At 42.7% G+C, this 19,748-nt stretch overlaps 1 protein-coding gene across 4 annotated transcripts in view; it reads left to right on the top strand.

The window, feature by feature from the left end:
* Positions 1-19,748, top strand: part of PLCB1 (phospholipase C beta 1) — a 682,758-nt gene that overhangs the window by 504,003 nt on the left and 159,007 nt on the right. For all 4 annotated transcript variants that reach the window (XM_059133978.1, XM_059133980.1, XM_059133982.1 and 1 more), the window contains exons 12-14: positions 9,436-9,518; positions 16,053-16,137; positions 17,644-17,821. In XM_059133978.1, coding sequence (XP_058989961.1) covers positions 9,436-9,518; positions 16,053-16,137; positions 17,644-17,821 — 346 coding nt within the window. The remainder of the gene's footprint in view (positions 1-9,435; positions 9,519-16,052; positions 16,138-17,643; positions 17,822-19,748) is intronic.

Consider the following 19,748-nt stretch of genomic DNA (forward strand, 5'->3'; position numbering starts at 1 on the left):
TGGTTGGAGTGCCTCATGAGAACTAGGCACTCTAAAGTAACATTGGGAGCAAAAAAAAACCCCACTTCCCAGTGTTTGGCCCCAAGGCACCTGGGATGTGAGAAAATAAACAACATCACTTGCGAGAGCAGCAAAAGAGAAGCAGGATTGTCAAGGGACAACCAGATTTCACTTGAGATGAATAGATTTCCTGATCAAAGGTACTATATTTGACAGTAATAAAAATGCGTTCAGAAGTGATACCATTAGCACCTTAAAATCTGTTCACTATGTTGTGTTTAGGGAATTTGACTTTTCATGATTTCTTAAACTTGGGCTACAGCCCAGTAATTAGAGACACATAGCACCCTTCACTAAATTTTAAGATAAAGTTTAGTATGAAGGTGACCTTCATCCTGATCAAATCTTTACATTTACCTCTGCTCCTGAAAGGGAACACTCAAGTTCTTTTGGTTTTCTTTAATGGAAAAATCAATAGGTTTTTATTTCATTTCCATAGTCCCCCATTCTCCCAGCTCTTGCCATTGTCCTTTGTCAGCTCTCTAAAATATCAACCCCTGAACTCACTGGGCTCTTTAAAAAAAGGTAGGACACTCCTGATGTGGAGTGCGTGCAATTTGGGCTCATCTGGCTGTTGATGTATGTAGATAATTCTGGGAAGGGGACACCACATTCTGATGGAGCCATTACTGCTCTAATGACCTTGTGAATTGACCCAGTACCAGGAGGGCCCTTCCACCCCCTGCTCATGGTCCCCTTGGAGACCATGGGGAGTAATTGTGTATTCTTTTTTTTTTTTTTTTTTTAAGATTTTATTTATCTGTGTGAGAGAGAGAGAGAGAGAGAACAAGCAGGAGAGAGAGAGACGGAGAGATAGAAGCAGACTCCCTAATGAGCAGGAAGCCTGACACAGGGCTCGATCTCAGGACCTCGAGATCATGACCTGAGCCGAAGGCAACCATTTAACCTACTGAGCCACCAGAGTGCCCCATAATTATATATTCTTGAAAATTAATAATCCTTAAGGTTCTTTGAGTTCTGGGGTAGGATGAAGGAGGGCGTTGGCTGGAGAGATAAATACCAAGCACATTCTAAGGCGTATTTCTTTTAGGTAGAGCATCAGCTTCTTGATCTCAGCCACCAAGTCAGTTTAGAGGGATTCTTCCTGTGCCCTCATCTATCAAGCCATTCCTTAATCACATCTCTGGTCTCAGAGTCACAGCCTGATTGGACATCTCTTCCTGGGCTGGGGAAACATAACTTCTCCACCACATTCACACATCTGGGGACAGATATAGATACTAGAAGACTAAATCTAGCTGAGAATACTGCTTCCATTCTCTGCCTGACAGTGGTGGGGGTAGGGTTGGTAAAGGGAGGAGGAAACTCGTCTCCCCGATGGTTGGCTTGCCCAGCCATGCCTCTTGTTAATGCGCATTTGCAGGATGGATTATTCTTGCAAAGATGTGGGTAGGTGGTGGGGAGGGGGCGAGGCTAGGATGGCTGTGGATAGTAAAAATGCCAGCCTGGTTTGTGGACAAAGAGTAGGTGCTCTCTGCATCAAGGCTAGGACTGGGGTGAGGCTTAATGCGGCACCTCACTTGCAAAATTTGAGGAAGCATTTGCCCTCCATGTCATGGACATGCAGAGTTGGCACCCAAGCTGGAGTGTCTCTTTACATTTTGCACTTAGACCCTTCCCTTGCCTCAACACAGCCCCAGCTTGCTTTTCATGGTCAATAGCACAGAGTCTGCTTTTCCAGAAACCACTAAGTATGTGACTTAGGAAGAAAGGGTAAGAGAAATGGGGGACAAGATCCTGTGTGATCCACCTCCCCATCCCTTCCCCCTCACTCACTTGTCTGCAACTCAACTGGACTCTGCTATTCCTTTTTTAATTTTTTTTTAATATTTTATTCATTTACTTGGGAGACAGAGAAAGCATGAGCGGTGGGGAGGGGCAAAGGGAGAGGGAGAAGCAAACTCCCTGCAGAGCAGGGAGCCTGATGTGGGGCTCAATCATGAGCTCATGACCTGAGCCGAAGGCAGATGCTTAACCGACTGAGCCACCCAGGTGCCCTGGGTCTGCTGCTCCTTGACCATGCTAGGCAGGTCCTATCTCATGGCCTTTGCACAGACTGTGAGGCTCTGTCTGGCAAGTTCTTCCCCTAGGTATCTGCATGGCTCACCTCTTACCTCTTTGAAGTCTTTCCGAAATGCCACCTTCTCAAAGAGGTCTACTATGACCACTCTATTTAGTATGCCCAGCCCCAAACTCCCAATACACTCTCCAGCAGCAATTTGTTTTTTCTATTTACCAAATGGCATATATCACCTCCTGTCACTCTGCTTCATTTACTTCATTACTACATTTCTTGTTTTTGTCTGTCTCCTTCTAGTCTTCTACCATCACATAAGCACCACAAAGATAGAGATCTTTGTTTTGTTCCCTGATCTGTCCCAAGCACTTTGAAAAGAATCTGGCATATAGTAGGTGCTCAATAAATGTGTGTGTGTCTTTTAACGACTCTTCCCATTCCCAACCAAATAGACAAATTACAGCATAGCTTTTAATTTTAGTCTTTCTTGTCTCTGTCCATCAGATAAATGAATTTTTTTCCCTCCTTTTTAACCTATCAAAGTCCACGTATGATATACTGGTGGGCAGTGGAAAGATTCTCCGAACGTTTGCCGCTTTAGGTTATCCTGTATATTTGGACCTGACTTTCATGGTGCAATTAGGCTGTATTCTGTAGCCACAGCACATACTGCGAGAGCAAAATAAACTGATTGCAAAAGTTCATCATTTTTATGTCACGCCATTTATCTGTTCTCCATCTATGTAATCTGAAAAGCTTCTGTGCAACATATGCCCAAAAGTGAAAGTTCCTATGGGCATTTACTGCCTGTTTATTCTACAGGCCAAAATAAAAGGTTATGTTCTGAGAAAGGAGACATGCTGTAACTCAGCATCTTTATGGAGGACTTTTTATTTTGCACTCTGAATTTATTTATTATTTATCTCATATATCTGCTGTTCTGTTTTCTTGCCTCACTGCCTTAGCCTTTCTGATGGTTACAAAATAGTCATTCGCCACTTGGTCTTCATTCTCTCTGCTCCTACTCCTTCCTCCCCCACACTGAACACCACCACCCCTGCCCCACTCCATCTCCTTTTTCTCCCCTCGGGCAGCTCCTTTGTTACCAGCAATTGTATAAGGTGGATAAGTGGGCAATGTGATAAAATCGATGATGAAAATATATTAAATTTGTGTATGTGGTTAAATCGAGCATTTCTGAAAATAAAGCTCTGAGAAAAATAATAATTTAGGATGCAATTTAACAGCTCTGTAGATGGTCCCATAAAATGGATATCCAGATACATCCTGCTATCATCCACGAGGGCTAAAGAATTTCAAGGGCATTTTTTCCCACTGGAGGTTAGTGATTGAGCCATATGGTTTATAGATTATTGAATTCAGTGTTACAAGTTCATGAAAAACAGTTTTGGCTTAATAAGGAGCAATTGAGCAGTCAGGTACTTTTAATCTACTGTCTGCTAATGATAGCTTGGATGTAAGAACCAAACTTAAAGCTTATAACAGGTTTTCTCATCCTCAGTGATCATGCACACCATACAAAACATTCCTACACCATTTAAAAATAAAAGTTCTATAGAAGAACTTCTGAATTTTTCAGGTTGCTCCCGACTACAGTTATTAGAAGAACTCTAGTAAGTGCTTTCGTTGGCTTTGAAGGTTCAAAAAGCTTTCTTAAGCCAGCGGCTAAAGTTACGGTGATGTAGGAAAGATGGACAGTGGGAGGGCGAGAGGATGGGAGGAAAAGAAAAAAGAGACCATAGAAGTTAAGAATGCATTTCTGGAGCTAAGGCCAAGGTTTTGATACCAGCTCTCCCAGGGACGGGCTGCAAGAGCCTGGAGAAACTCCCTTACCAGACCTCGCCTCTTTGATCTGAGGACAATGGAAATGATAATAGTGCCTACCTTCTAGGGTTGTTGTAAGCTTTCAGACACCCTACTTAACACCCAGACATTGCTTAGAACAAGATTTGGCATGCAATGAGTGCTCTGTACATGTTCGCTATTGATACTATATTGAAATTTTTAAAACCACCCTTTAGCTTTGTTTCTGTAAATGTAATGATTGTAGTACTCCATAGGCAAAGAGTATTTATGAAGTCAGGACGGTGCAGAAGGATTTGAATTAAGTCAATTTCAAGGCTGCCTCGGTAGAGACTGTAGATGCCCTCCACACACAAAGCCTTAGTTTCTAGGAAGTTTCTAGGAAGAAACTCGGAGCCCAAGCTAAACACAGCCCAGCCTTGGTTAGAGGCCCAGTAGGAGCTAAGAAGGGTGTCCTAGGTCAAGTGCAGAAGACCAGAATGCCAGAGGCAGGAAGAGGGGAGTAGTGGGGGACATAGCCAGGAAGGTCCAGGAATCCCAGAGCACAGCTGCTGTTCAGGCTGTACTAACATCCCAGCTGCGGGAAGAGAAAACCAGAGACAGGGAGATAGGAAGATAGAGGAAGGTACAAACTCCCTACAAACCTGGGAGCGGGCCCAGAAAAACACTCATATTTCATTTGCCAGAGCTTAAGAGAGCCCTTTGACTAGAAGCAGAATACCCATTTTCAAGGGAGAGGGGGTGCTTTTCTCACTTACTTTCAGGCCTAACTGTCATTGGCCCAAATGCTCATGGGGCAGGTCTACAGTCAACCTTCACTAATAAAGGCAGTTGTAGGAATTCTCAAATAGCCACAGACAACAATCATCAGAAAAGTTATCAATGACTAATTACACTTTTATATGCTATTCTTTGAGAGTTTTTTTTTGTTTTGTTTTGTTTTGTTTCTTTAGGGGAGCCTGGGTGGATTAGTCAGTTGGGTGTCTGCCTTCCTCTTGGGTCATTATCCTGGGGTCCTGGGATCAAGCCCAGCATTGAGCTCCTTCCTTAGTCAGGATCCTGCTTCTTCCTCTCCCTCTGCCTACTGCTCCCCCTGCTTGTGCTCTCTCTCAAATGAATGAATATAATCTTTTTTAAATTTTTTTTTTAATTAAAAAATGATTTTTCTTTAATGCAACACTCAAACTTGATTGGAAATTTTGGCCATGAAATTATTAAAGTTAACTGGGCTATTGAGTATGGAATCAATATTCAAACTTCTTTGTTACAAAATAACATTTGCCTGTGGTTACTGTCGGGTTTTAAGCTTTGCTTAAGCCACTGATCAGACTAGCCCAGGGTTTGACTGACTACCTTCCACACACCACATTTAGCCCATCACCTGTTTCTTTGCATGCACAAAGGCAAAGTCAAATAATTGCCCTAAAAAAACCATACAGCCTAAAGCCTAAAATACTTACTCTCTGGCCATTTGCAGAATGTGTGCTGACCTCTGAAGTGGTCAACAGAAAATTGAAGTGGAATATAACTAGATAAATGATGTTTCTCTTCTGTTAAGAATGTTCAGTTCATTCCTTTACTTGAAAATATTTAGTGAGAATCTGGGCACCTAGGTTGCTCACTCAGACATCTGTCTTAGGCTCAGGTCATGATCCTACCACCCTGGGATCCAGCCCTGCATCTGGCTCTTAGCTTAGCAGGGAGTCTGCTTCTCTCTCTTCCTCTGTTACTCCCTCTGCTTGTGTGCTCTCTCTGTCTGTCAAATAAGTAAATAAAATCCTCTAAAAGTTGTTTTTCTTTTTTTTTTTTTACGGAATGTCTAGGATATGCCTTAACACTTCATAAGTCCTAGGGACAGAGCCGTGGGGAAAACTGTCTCCACGAAGCTTATAGTCTAGTGGAAAGAGATAGACCAATATAGACACACAATATGGCACATGGAGACATGCCCTTTAAGGCAACATCAGTAAGTATTGAAGGAAAAGGGGGGTAAGATGTTCTTTTGCAGTAGGGTGGTGGGAAAAAGTCTTGGGTAACATGACATTTAAGCAGAGACCACCACCCCCAAAATTAAGAAAGTGAGTCTTGCTTTCAGGTAAGAGAATTCCTAACAGAAGTAACAAAGATGAACAAAGAACGGAAAGAGATGAACAGAAATGAAATCCTGCTTGGCGCATTTGAGGAAAAGCAAGAAAAGATCAATAGACTATATCTGGGTGAGCGATGGGAAAGGAAAAGGTGACAAATTTAGAGAGATAGCAGGTGCCAGAGCTAATAAAGAATTTGGATTTCATTCAGCAAAACGGAAGGCCAGTGAAAGGTTGACTCTAAAAGAGTGAAATCATCTGATTCATGTTTAAGAGCAATCACTCTGGCTGTGGTGTGTAATGTTAAGGGGAAATGCAGAAGCCTCTGCTGGGTTTTGCCACAGTAACAGGACCACTCCCTGCCCCTTACCCCTGCCCAGAATCTCAGAGGTTTAGAGTCATAAATAATTATTTCTCATTCAGATTAGATGTTAGCTGTTGCTTTGATTGATACTGTCTATATCGCATATGGGATGAACAGCCCAATCTGGAATGTCACTGGGCTCATGGCAGAGGGGAAAGAGAAATGACAGAATCACATCATGGGGGAGGGGGAGCAGGGGTGCCTAGGTGGCTCAGTCGGTTAAGTGGCTGCCTTCAACTCGTGTCATGATCCAAGGGTCCTGGGATCAAGTTGCTGGGTCTCTGTCAAATAAACAAGTAAAATCCTCAAAAAAAACTTAAAAAAAAAAAAAAAAAAAAGAATCACAGGGTGGTTCTTAAAGACTCTGGGATCAGTATGTCATTTTCACACTCATTTCAATGGCCCAAACAAAGGACATGGCCATGTCAGTTGTCAACAGATTGCACAGGAAGGGGTGGTGAGTATGTGGAAACAATGATGACATCTACAAAAGCAGTTACTATACAGGTTTTGGGGTCAGGATGTTACAGGTAGACATGCTGAGATGTTTTATTTTGGATAAATTTGGGGCTAGATTGCTGACGATCAAAAGATACGAGAGAAGAAGTCAAGAATGGCTTTAATGTGTTTTGCATTTAGTGGCTACAATAGGGCCAAATACATGAAATCAATAAAATCCAGTTCCTTTTTATTCACACCTAATACCACTTTCTGTGTGATATCTATTTGCAGTTATTTTGAGGGCTTTGATCTTTGGTGGTTAAGGTCAATAGCTGCCTGCCTGTTACTGCAGAGGTTAAGATCATGAACTCTAGAGTCAGGTAAATTTCCCTAGAGTTTCTTGGATTCTTCTCTTTGTGACCTTGGGCAAATTGGTTGATATCTCTGAGCCTCCATTTTATAATTTGGGCTGGTGGATAATGTTTTCCTTAGAGAATGTTTATAGCATGAGTTAAAATAGGTGTCTGGACTGCTCATTTAATGGTAGCTCTTGTTTGTATTAGTAAGAGTCTAAGAGGGAAGGTTTAAGGGGAGTGGGGAGGGAGGCACCAGCACGGGAAGAAACCTGAGTTGATTTAAGAATCTATTTCATCATGAGATGGATGGATCCTTTACTTTTTCTCCCTGGGTCCTCACAACAGGCTTGTGGAAGGAGGCTTGTCACCCTCACTTTACACAACAGCAAGCCAATGCCCAGAAGCACTGAGTGATTTCTTCCAAGGTCACACAGTTTGTAAAGCTAGGAAGTTAGGATTCAAACACATGCCCATTTGAATCTGAAGCTTGTCCTCAAATAAATCAAGAATTTCAAGTCTTGGTATTGCTTGCTATTTAGAGTACATTTATTTTTGATGGCATCAACTATCATAAAAGTTAAACTGATAATGCATGAAAGGCAATCTGTGAATTCACTTCTAAGAAACAGAGTGGATCTTTTGCTCTGTGCTGGCAAATCCTTCTCAGAGGATATATGCAAATGTAGTACAGAATTAGAAAGCCTTATTTATACTCTGGGGCCGGGGGAAATAGCTTTCTCACATAGATATAAAGAAAGCAATGCATTGTTTAAGGAAGATAGAGAAGATAGTGGAAAAGTCCCAGGCAGAAGGAATGAAAGTAGAAATCCCTACTTGAAAAGAATAAACAAAACTAAAAACCAAACATATGAGTACACCAGTTCAATAAGGAAAACATATTGAAAACCTGGCGCCCAAAGCTGGTTGGACTTATATTACTTTAGGTGATCAAAGATGAAAAATAATTTAGAGAAATGCAAGAGACTATAAAAAAGTATTCACTTTCTCTAATTCAATAATTTCCCTTCTGAGAATTCATTCCCGGAAAGTAATTCAAAATACTGGAGGAAAAAAATGGAGATGTTCTTTGTAGAACTGTCTCAATGATAGCTCTTTAAATATGTCTGTCCAACAGTTGGGTTCGGGTTAAATCAATTATAATACAACTGCTCCTTAGAATTTTATACAGCTATTAAAGCCTATGACGTACACATTCTTTAAAGATACAGAATGAGGAATGAAGTACTAATGCAAGTTACAACATGGCTGAAACTCAAAGGCATGTTAAATAAAAATGGTGCTGGAACATAAAAGGCCACTGCCCATATGATTCCATTTATAGGAAATGTTTGGGATAGGCAAATCTACGGAGACAAAAAGTAGATTAGTGGTTGCCTTGGGCAGGGTTCATGGGAGAGGCGTGGGGAAGGGGAAATGGAAAGTGGCTGCTAGCGGGTACATGGTTTCTTCTGGGGGTGATGAAAATGTCCTAATTTAGATTGGGATGATGGTTGCACGGCTCTGAATATGCTAAGCACGGTCCAATGGTGCAATTTAAATGGTCACATTGTATCTCAGTAAGGTTACATCTCAATTACAATGTTCCAAAAAATATGAGCATTTACTATAATGAAAACCAAGTTGTAGAAATAAAAGAAGAACAAACTAGAAGTAAATACAACCACATATCAACAGTGGTTTCGTTCAAAGGCTGAATGTATGAGTGAAAATGTATGCTTTGTCTCATCCAAATTTTTTCTAATGTGATTAGATTTCTTCTTTTATATATATGTAGCAAATAGAAGAAGAATGATTGTCTTTCCCTCTCCACCAAACCAGTCTTCTTTCTTTCTACTTTGTTAAGTCAAGAATCAGAAAATTTAGGGGCATCTGCGTGGCTCAGTGACTGACTCTTGATTTCCCCTCAGGTCACGATTTCAGGGTCCTGAGATCAGTCCTTCATCGGGCTCTGCACTCAGCAGGAGTCTGCTTCTCTTTCTCTCTCCTCCTTTCCCTCCACCCCTCCACCCCGGCCCATGCTCGCCCTCTATAAAATAAATAAATCTTAAAAAAAGAAAAGAGAAGGAAAGAATAAGGAAATGTACAGACCAGCAGCTTGCACAACCCCTTCAGGCCACCTCAGGTCTTTCCCTACAATTCTATGAATGAAACAACCAACCACGTTAATGGGTGTAACCCCAAAGGGAAACATATCTACATGTTAGAATTCTGGTGTATTGAATATATGCGTGTTCTCGTTTTTAGGAAGTGATAGAAGCAATTGCTGAGTGTGCATTTAAGACGTCACCTTTTCCAATTCTGCTTTCATTTGAGAACCACGTAGATTCGTAAGTATTCCGCATGTTCACTAGGGAGTCTTTTTCCCTGAAATGGGTATGTTTAATAATTGTGCACCAATTTAAGATTACTTGACATTATTAATGGTGTTCCTCATTGATGTTGTCTTAAATATCATGTTTTCATCACCATATATTGGTATTCACTCCCTTAAACCTCATTAACATTTCAATAATCCACAGGACTTGGGGAACCTAGTTACAGGCCACAGGATTTTAAAATGAAGGACTCTTCTTTTTGCAACGTTGTGGAATAATACTGTATCTCTCTCCCAGGGGGACACTTTTATAATCCTCCTTCAGTAGCCCCTCTATTGCATGCAAATTTGTAGTCCGTTTTGCCGCACAAAAATGGCCAGTTCCGAGCACTCTGAAGCTGGTGGAGGGAAAGTTCTGAATTCTGTCCTACTGTCTGGGTTTACACAGAACCCAGACCACCTCCTCTTCCCATTGATTGCTCTTGTTTGTTACTCTTTGTAAATATGGTCCTATTTCACAAAAATAGCCTGCACTTATCGCTGAGCCACACAAAGAAAAGATACTTTGACTTAACTCTTTTATATTCATTTTATCACAAAATGCCAGGGTAAGATGCATTTACATCTAAAATACAGGCATTAGTTTACCCTATAGTTACCCAGTTTAAAGTGCTTCAAAATGAAAGAATCTTCTCTCCATGGACTCAAAATTCAAGAAACTGGAATTCTAGTCCATGGAATGAATGGCTGAAGACGGCGGAGTAGTGACCACCGTTACTCAAAAGAATATTTGTGATAGCCCCTCTTTCATTTCAATGATCCAAGCCAGATTTCTCAACTAAAAGCCAACAGCACCTGTGCTAATGTGGCTCAAGGGTTTTTTTGTTTGTTTGTTTGGTTGGTTGGTTGGTTGGTTGGTTTTGGTTTTGGTTTTTTTTTTAACCCTTCTTCTTACTGGAAGTCTTTCCCAGACCACTGATTGATTCCCTTTGTCCAACTAATTTGCAACCCATGCTTCAATTTACTTATTCCTTAAGATTTCACTAAAATCTTGAAAGAAATACTTTGCCTCATGAGCCAATTTCAGCCTGAGGAATTTCCAAGTGTTTACATGTGATCATCGGTTATTGTGATCATGGAGAAGGGCTTTGTTTGCAAGTAACCAATTTTATAATTATCTGTATTTCCAATTTGCCCTCAGGAAATCCATATTACATTTACCAGATCAAGGTTCTGTTGCACTGGGAAACAGTCAGCCAATGAATGATTTAATAATTTGGCAGATAGTTTTTCTCACACTTCTGAGGGCAGTTCCAGAGAGAAGAATTGATTCTGTTTCATTGCTATCTCTCTTTGAACTAAAGGGAGCATCTCTTGAGTTCCTGTATTTAATACCTCATTTGCTGTGACCACCCTGGCTTGCACATGAGTGTTTTTCCATCTCTGCCTATCCGTCTGTGGTTGGGCTTTAACAGTCCTTTAACACCTTTCTTTCAGGCATTGTAGTTCCCAGACATGTTGATGTCCTTGTTTGAGAAATATCTCTAAATCTAGCACATTTATGGTCTTCAAGAAATGTCTCTATATAAATTAGACTAAACGGAAAGCTATAGTTCCACTGTTGTTTCCCGCCTGCTCACTGAGCTTTCCTATAAGGGAATCAGAGAGGTATCAACAACCACCACCACAAACATAGTAACAGCTAATATGTATTGAGTTTATATCATGTGCCGAGCAGCACACTGGTGGAAGGCCATGTAACCTTACAGGTGTAAGCAGCCTTACAGGTGTAAGGTCATGTAAACAGAAACCTGGGGACTCCTAAGAATAAATATTATTATAATAATCCCTGTTTTGCAGATGATGAAACTGTGCCCCAAAGAGACTGAGGAATTTACTCAAAGCCAAGCAGCTAAAAGGTGACCGAGCTGGGATTCAAAATCTGGCTGGTCTGGCTTCAGAAATCACAGGTTTCACCAACACTATCCCCACACCTAAGCAAAGCCTTCAGAATAATCGAATTAAGACAACCAGAGCCTCCGCAAAGCAACTGTAAATGTTTGCTTTTATGTGGCTTGTGATCCTTAACCACAGAACGTTTTTTGTGGTTTTCAACACCAAACACCCAGAGGGCCAAAACAGGGCGTGAAAACCAAACCTTGCCTTGTACAAAAGAGCAAAAAAGACAGTACCGTGATACTGTCCGTCCTGGTTTAAAAATGAGATATTTCGCTCTTAAAGGTTTCTTAATAATTCATAAGTCACAAGAGAAAACCGGAAAACAGCTTTTCCAGGATGCCCAGATATCTACCCCCAATCATGGAGATGCAGTAAAATTGTAAGGTAGTGAGGTCTGCTGTGGGGGAAAGCTGTTTGTTTTATGTTTCCAGGATCCCTGAGCCTCGCATGTCAAAATCGCTCAGCTTCAATCCTCTCCTGGGGGGATTATCACACACCCGAAAAAAATTCATAAGCTTTTTGCCTTTGCTGGTAAAACCCCGTGTTTGACTCGGGGGCCAGCTCACCTTGTTGCAGAACCCGGTGCAGACATCTTCTTCACTCGCAGCCTTCTTTCCCACTAAACCCAGAAATAAACCTCAGAATCCTTCGCAACACAGTGACCAGGAGAACACCCCCACCCCGAAATAATCAGCCACCTATCTGCCTTCTCTAGTGGACCATTTTATTCCCCCGTGTCCTCTGTCTACAAAATGTCAGATTCAGAAGTGTGTCTCAGGCTCCTCGAGCCGCACCTCCAAAACAAACTCACGTTGGAAGAAAGGAAGAAATCCACTGGATTTTTCTGGTTTTCCCCTCCAAGTACTTGAAATTCCCCATCTCTGTGCGAACAACAAAGGGAGATCTAACATTAGCTGCTGGCAGCCCATTCTTCTCCCCGCCCCGCCCCGTGCTCTGCCAGAATCCCATAAAATGCAGATTCCTGAGCCTCACTCCCATACCCCATTTTGAATGTACAGAAATGAGACTTTGAAATCTTAAAAAAAAAAAAAAAAAAAAAAAAAAAGCCCTAGCCAACTCTGATGCTTCATCTCATTTGCGAGCTAGCATTTTCATTAAAAGCATTCTACACAAAGTCAGGAAAGTAACCCCTAGCTCTGGTTCAGCCACAGATAATGTGAGATTTGGGACAAGGTCCTTCATTTCCAGGGGTTATAGCTTCCTCCTCTATGAAGAAGGAGGTTGGTTTAGTGCAATGGGGAAGATTTACACCATCACGTTTTGTGAGGCACAGTCCTTGGTCGGAAAATTGGCCTTTGGGCCTGGAGCCTCTACTTGAAGGGTATGTGACTAAGTCCAGATGTGCCTACTGTGGCCTGAAGCTCAAAACGTATTTGTGAGAATTTCCTGTCATTTTGTCTCTGCCATAGCTGATGTGGATGCCCTGAGCGCCTAAGGATGGGTTTTTTTTTTTCCCTTGCTAACGGCAGTGTGAATGTCTTTCATTTCTGCAGTTCTGACCCACAAAGTTGCTTTGTTTTCCTCCGACTTTGTACGCTGTTCTCTCTGCTCTGATTCGGTTCCCTGCCTGCTGTGTGTGTGTGTGCGTGTGTGTGTAGAACAGCCTGATTACCAAGTAGCCCATTTTACTTTTCTTGAAAACTCCCCTTTGTTCTCTTCGCCTCAGCTGATTTGGAGGCAAATTTGAAAACATTCGATTAAGTCCCTTTTCTTCGATCGATTCGTGGCCCAGCAGCACCTTCCTCATTGACAAGCTTGGTAGAAACACTGAGTCGAGTCATCTGGCTGGCCTGGTCGATAGAGCCTGTGACACTTGACCCCAGGGTCATGAGTTCGAACCCCATATTTTGGATAGAGTTTACTTTAAAAAAAAAAAAAAAATAGAGAGAGAGAGAAAGAGAAAAGACAGGAAGAAATGCAGAATCTCAGGCCCCAGGCTGATGCTGCCTAGGAATTATCATTTTCTTAAGACCCCAGGTAATTTGGATGAAGTGTCAGAGCTTGTGTTAAACCCTGTGGTCCACTAACTACTCCGTCATCAGAGCAGCCTGCCTGCATTGTTCCGAATGCAGGTTCCAGGGTTCCTCCCCCAATTCAGTGAATCAAGGTCTCACCCTCAGCCCTACTGCCCGCAGCCCTAACAGCCCAGGTGATTCTTTAGTGCAATCAGGCAAGATTTTTGCTCCAGCAAAATCCTTCTTAGGCCCTGGTTTGGGGACAGGGGCCTCTACCAGTCACCTGCTTAGGGACACCGGGACCATCACGTCAGAATCCCTCTACTGGTGTGAACATGGCTCCGCTCAAAATCCTGAAAGCAGGGAATTGGGGTGAAACTCTCTACTCTAGGTCTCTGATCAAAGGAACCTGGGGCTCCCAAGTTCCAACACTCAAGAAAAATGTCATCTCCTTCAGCACCTGCTGACTTATTGTAATCTATCACAACGGTTCTCAAACTTGAACGTGCGTCAGAATCATCTAGAGGGTTTGTGAAGACCCCTGCGCCCTGCTTTTCTGGAGAGTCTGACTCAGAATCTGCATTGGAAGCCTTGAATCTGCATTTCTGGCCAGCTCTGGGCACTGTTGATGCTACGGGTCCACGGACCACACTTGGAGTCACAAAGCTCTGTGACACTGAGTGGCAACTTTCTGTGTAAGTAAAATGAAGCATTTGGACAATTTCTCCAATGCAGCCTGGACCATGTTGGCCGAACACAGGTGGACTTGTCTCAGCCACAGCTGCAGTTCAGCTTATCTGAGCCCCCAAGCTGGCTGTTTTTTGAGCAACAGTGTCTGAACAGAGGATGCCCAGGGCGGTTCTGACAGATCAGCTACCTCTCTGTTTGCTCTCCAACTTCTACTGAGTTGTCCTTAAACAACCACCCCCAAGTTTTTCAGGATCAGTTCTCCGGGTGGCAGGTTCTCTCCTCTCCCTGATCCTGGTGAGGAGGAATCTGAAGGCTGCATCAGCCACACATTAAAATCTCCTGTGGGTCAAGGAAGGACAACGAGAAGGCGGAAGGTCATTCTGCAGGGTTTTGCAAGTGCTCGAATCTCTTCTTCGCCTCCCCCTGAAGTTCCAACAAAGCAGTGACTTCGGGTTTCCACCTGAACCCCAGAGAAGTCATTGGATCCCCCAAAATATATGCCTTTAAAAAAGGCATTTATATCCTTTTAAAAAGGCTACAAAAAATGGGTTTCCCTGTGGATCGTTGCAATATGATTTGAATCCCTAGAGCACCCCCTTCCTAGGGGCAGTGGTGGGGGGACCAATCCATGATCTAGGCTTAATAGTTACAGAAGAGAGAAAGAAAATAAGAATCACATTTTATAATCGATTTGAATTGTAGTAAAGAAGGTTTTTTTATCAATCACTTATTCTTACTACAACCCCACTTCTGCTAAAAATGTATTCACATTACAGCAGGCAGAGACAACTCTTGGAAATCAAGTTTGACAGCCTGTAGATCACACTCACAGTTCATAAAACCCAATGGAATTGGATACATTTAAAATGATATTTAACATTCCACATGAATAAGAAAAAAAAAATGTTATTGCTTTTTAAAAGGTCAAGGGAAGCAGGAGTATTGAAAGATGCCGATGTTCCCGCGCATCGACTGGGTTTCTGTGTTAGCCAGCGCACACTCGTCCAGGGGAGCCGGTCCTAACCCTGGACCATCTTACATCTGCCCCACTCTTTGAACAGGTCAAAGGCATTTGCAACCATTACTCCACTTTATCTTGGCACCTTCTGTCCTTTTCCAAGAACAGTTATTATCCTCATTTTATAGATCCAGAGTGGTTGAGAGCCTGGAGCTCATCTCAGAAAAACCGGCAGTTCCAGGCTTTGTCTGTCAGACCAGATTCCTTCTGATCCATAGGCAGGCTGACACCAACCAGCTCTCCTGCCCTATGGTGCACGTAAGAGGTGCGGACACCTTTCCCCAACGCACCTGCTGCTTTTATCTTTCCTCCAGGATCCCCTCCCAAGTAGACACACTCCCGCCGGACCACCCTTCTGTGTTTTGAGATTCTATGCCTGTGTGTGTGTGTGTGTGTGTGTGTGTGTGTGTGCGCGTGTGTGTGTCTTTCTCTCTCCCTCTCCCTTCCTCCCTCTCCTCTCCTCTCTCACCTCCTTAAAAACACTCTTCCGCAGCCTAGCTTTCTGCAGGTTAGACAAATCTCTACTGATTGTTCACCGGGAGTCCTGGATAAGTTCTGCCCCCAGAGTCTTACAACTGACTTAGAGTCAGGAAATTGAACAACAGGGACTGAGTCCATAATCCTGAGACATTCCAGAACCCAGGGACTGGCAAATGACCTGCTATGCTCCCCATCTGTGTCTGTGGAGGCCAGCCTTGGGAATAGCCTTAGTGTCTACCTTCCATGTGGTAATCAAATTTGCAGAAGTCAGAATAATAAACTAGGGATTTAGAATGATAAATACTAATCCTGAAGGGTAAGATGGGGGAATCACCTCTTTCTATAATTAATAGTATGTAGGAATCCTGACCAAACTCCTGAAATAATCCTCCTCATTTGCTTTTTTCTCTCTCATTCCCCTTAGCCCAAAGCAGCAAGCCAAGATGGCGGAGTATTGCCGACTGATCTTTGGAGATGCTCTTCTCATGGAACCACTGGAAAAATACCCAGTAAGCAGTTTCAAGGTTTACCCCTGAAGAAATATCCATATTCATGACTGGAGTTTTGGGTGCAGAGGTGGGGTGGGGGGATCGGCTTCCTTAATCCTTTCCATGTTTGTGTCGCTCAGTGAGTTTGATTCAGTTGATAATGAAGTCTGACCAGGAGGCAACTGGCAGCATGCCTGCGGAGGGTTGGAGACATGGCCATGTCCTCTTCCTGCACTCCCCGTCTTCCCCTTCTCCCTCTGACAGACGTGACTGGCAGGACCACAGAATTCCAACAGTCACAATCAGTCGCGGAAATATTCCGGGCACACGGGGCTCTGATCACAAACCAGGAACCTCATCACATCCTTGGAGAGAGATGTTTCAGCAAAGCGGGACGTGGCAGGTGGCACCACGACCCCCCCACCTGGCCTTGTGTCCCCTCCTCACATCCTTGCATATGCCTGTTCTGGAACTCAGGCCTCCTCTTGGCCTGACAGCATCCCTGCTTTGGGAAGGAACACAGTAGGAATATCTCACAGCTGTCTCTCCCCCTCCTGAACCCTTTTTCCTAGTCTCCACACATTATTACATGGTTTCATACCAATTCCCAGACTACTTGCAAGCAAAGAATAAAGGACCAGTGTAGGAGAGTTCACTGAACTTTCTAAAAATAACGTATCTGGCGACTTGCACACATGCTCTCTGATACAATATCTAACAACCCTCTCATGGGAAATTGATCTTCTCATTAGCCGTGCAAGCTTGAAACATAAGAAATAAGCCTTGCAAATAAGGGTAGCTTGAATCTCGGGGCTGCAAAGAAATGTGAAGCCACCAGTCCACTTCCGCTGATGCCAAGGACATGTGTGGCTTAGCTCCCGAGTTCCATGGCAGGAGTGGGGGGGTGGGGGCGGGGGAGAGGGGGGAGGGCAGGGTTGCTCTTTTTAAATGCATCTAAAAGGTTGATTCTACATGCTTGCCTGGAAGCTCCTGTCTTTACCAGTCCTGCCTGGCAGACGCCGCACTAACTGGCTTCCCTCCTTTGAGAATCCAAGACAGGGCCTTCCTACCTGTCCTAAATCAAAATGGCTGGATTTATGGTCCACAGCCAACTCATGAACCTTTGGATTAGCAAATCTCCCAATAAGTTTCAATGCTCTTATTCATGGGGATTTCGTTGTGGAAAAAAATAGGAGTTCAGTCATTAAAATACGCCTTTCGTGTGAAAAAATAACTGCGAAGCAGCTAGACACAGCACAGTTTACTGGACTGGACTGAAGGCAGTAATGAATAATCTAGAAGCTCTTGGTGTCCAACACCATCCCGGGGCTTTGGGGAGAGAGGCTGAAAGAAAGGGGCAATATATATATTTTTTAAAGATTTTACTTTTAAGTCCTCTCTTACACCCAACACAGCCCTCAGACTCACCACCCTGAGATCAAGAGTAGCACATTCTGCCAACTGAGCCAGCCAGAGTGACCCTAAAAGGGCAATATTTTTACAGAAGGTGCTTTTCTTTTCCATTAGCTGGAATCTGGAGTTCCTCTTCCAAGCCCTATGGATTTAATGTACAAAATTTTGGTGAAAAATAAGAAGAAATCACATAAGTCGTCGGAAGGAAGTGGCAAAAAGAAGCTCTCAGAACAAGCCTCCAACACGTACAGTGACTCCTCCAGCATGTTCGAGCCCTCGTCTCCCGGAGCCGGTGAGGGATTGGCGGGTTCTTGTTCCCTATTATGCATGGCTTTCAGAATGGCTGCCCTAACTTAACTTCGAAGGACTTTGAACATTCCTATTTGGACACTCTTTAAAACTGTTGGATTTCTATTTCTGCTACCAACTGGGTGGCTTCGAGCTATCTGCAAAGTCCCTCTCACCATATAGTCATGGGACACAGGACATAGTCCCAGGACGTGGTCATTTGGGGGAGCCATGATTCTGCCGAGCACACTGGCCAAATAATCTTCCAAGTGACCACATGATTTTAAGCTTCTCAAGGGCCATGATTCTTTAACATTCACTCGGCTCTGGGCACAAAGATGTTCACCAGATGTATTCTTATTGATGCTATGCTGAAGAGTTCTGGGTAATTCCACTTATCCATATTTTATAGATCTCTTTTAAAATGTAAAAAGGTAAACTTACTAGAATTATCTGTCAAAGCTCCTAGGCAATGCTTAATATCATTGATTTTCCTTTTAGATTTAAGTTGAAATAGATTTTTTTTTTTTTTTTTTTTTTTTTGTGGCTGATGAAGAAAGAATTCCAAGTGGTCATCCCATTTCCTTTGAATTACTTGCCATTTAGTCTGATTTCTCTTTTAGCTTTAATCAGAATCTTGGCAGTCTGAAAAGGGCATTAGGAAGTTCTCCCAATTAGAGGGTGAGGAAGGGGAGGAAGCCTGAAGCTTGAATCTAGGAAGTTTTTCAATGAAAAGCTTAACTAACATTGGAATGATCATTTTGCTAAACTGGCAGTTATTTACACAACCAGAACCTATGCATACCCTCTGAATCAGGGAGTCCTTTCCTAGGCATATACCAGACAGAAATGTGTATAGACAGTAATCAAGAGAGATGCAAGAAATTGCTTAACACAGCACTACTCACAACAGTCCAAACTGGAAACTAACCAAATGTCATCGACAGATAAAGAAGTTGTAGGGTATTCACACTGCGAAATAATGTGCGGCATTAACAATCTACCTTTGCGCACAAGAATAGGGCTGCATCTCAGAAGCACAAGGTGGAGTGAAAGAAATCAGATACAAAAAAGTATCTACCATATTTCCATTCATATAAAGTACAAAAACAGGCAGAAGGATCCTATGCAGTTAGAAGTCAGGAAATGGTGACCCTTGAAGAAGTGGTAGAGACACTGGTTTTATTCTGTTTCTTGCTCTTGGTAACAGTTACTAAGGTTTGTGTAGTTCTCGCGAATTCATGTACAAGTATGTATACTTCTCTGTATAACTATCATACATCAATTTAAAAATTGGGGAATAATTTTTTAAATTAAAATATAAACTCTAGGGCAATAGTGGTGGGGGGGGGGGTAGGTTGACCAAGACACTGATTTATCTTTTTTTTTTTTTTTTAATTTTTCCATCTCAATGGCCAATATCTTTTACAGGTTAGATAAAAATCTGTATCAACAGATATTATACAATTCTTTGAAAGGTTTTATGGGAGGATAGTTTTTGAATGTGTATTTCTTTTTTTTTTTTTCTTAAAGATTTTTATTTATTTATTTGATAGAGATCACAAGTAGGCAGAGAGGCAGGTAGAGAGAGGGGGAAGCAGGCTCCCTGCTGAGCAGAGAGCCAGATGCGGGGCTTGATCCCAGGACCCCAAGATCATGCCTGAGCTGAAGGCAGAAGCTTAACCCACTGAGCCACCCAGGTGCCCCTTGAATGTATATATCAAATGTTATTACCCATTTCTGATTCTCTTCTCAAAAACAATTTTGTTCCCAATATGAATGCTCTTTTTGAAGATTTGGGGCCATTGTTGTCAAGAGGCTACATATTTCCTAGCACAGTTCTTGAACCTCTTGAATCTAGGGAAGAAAGCAGATCTTCCTTTGCATGGAGAAACTTGTTTTCCTGTGTGTGTTCCCACTGCCAGTTCCGT

This window comes from Mustela lutreola, chromosome 9 (genome assembly GCF_030435805.1).
Source record: "Mustela lutreola isolate mMusLut2 chromosome 9, mMusLut2.pri, whole genome shotgun sequence".
NCBI classification, from domain to species: Eukaryota; Metazoa; Chordata; class Mammalia; order Carnivora; family Mustelidae; genus Mustela; species Mustela lutreola.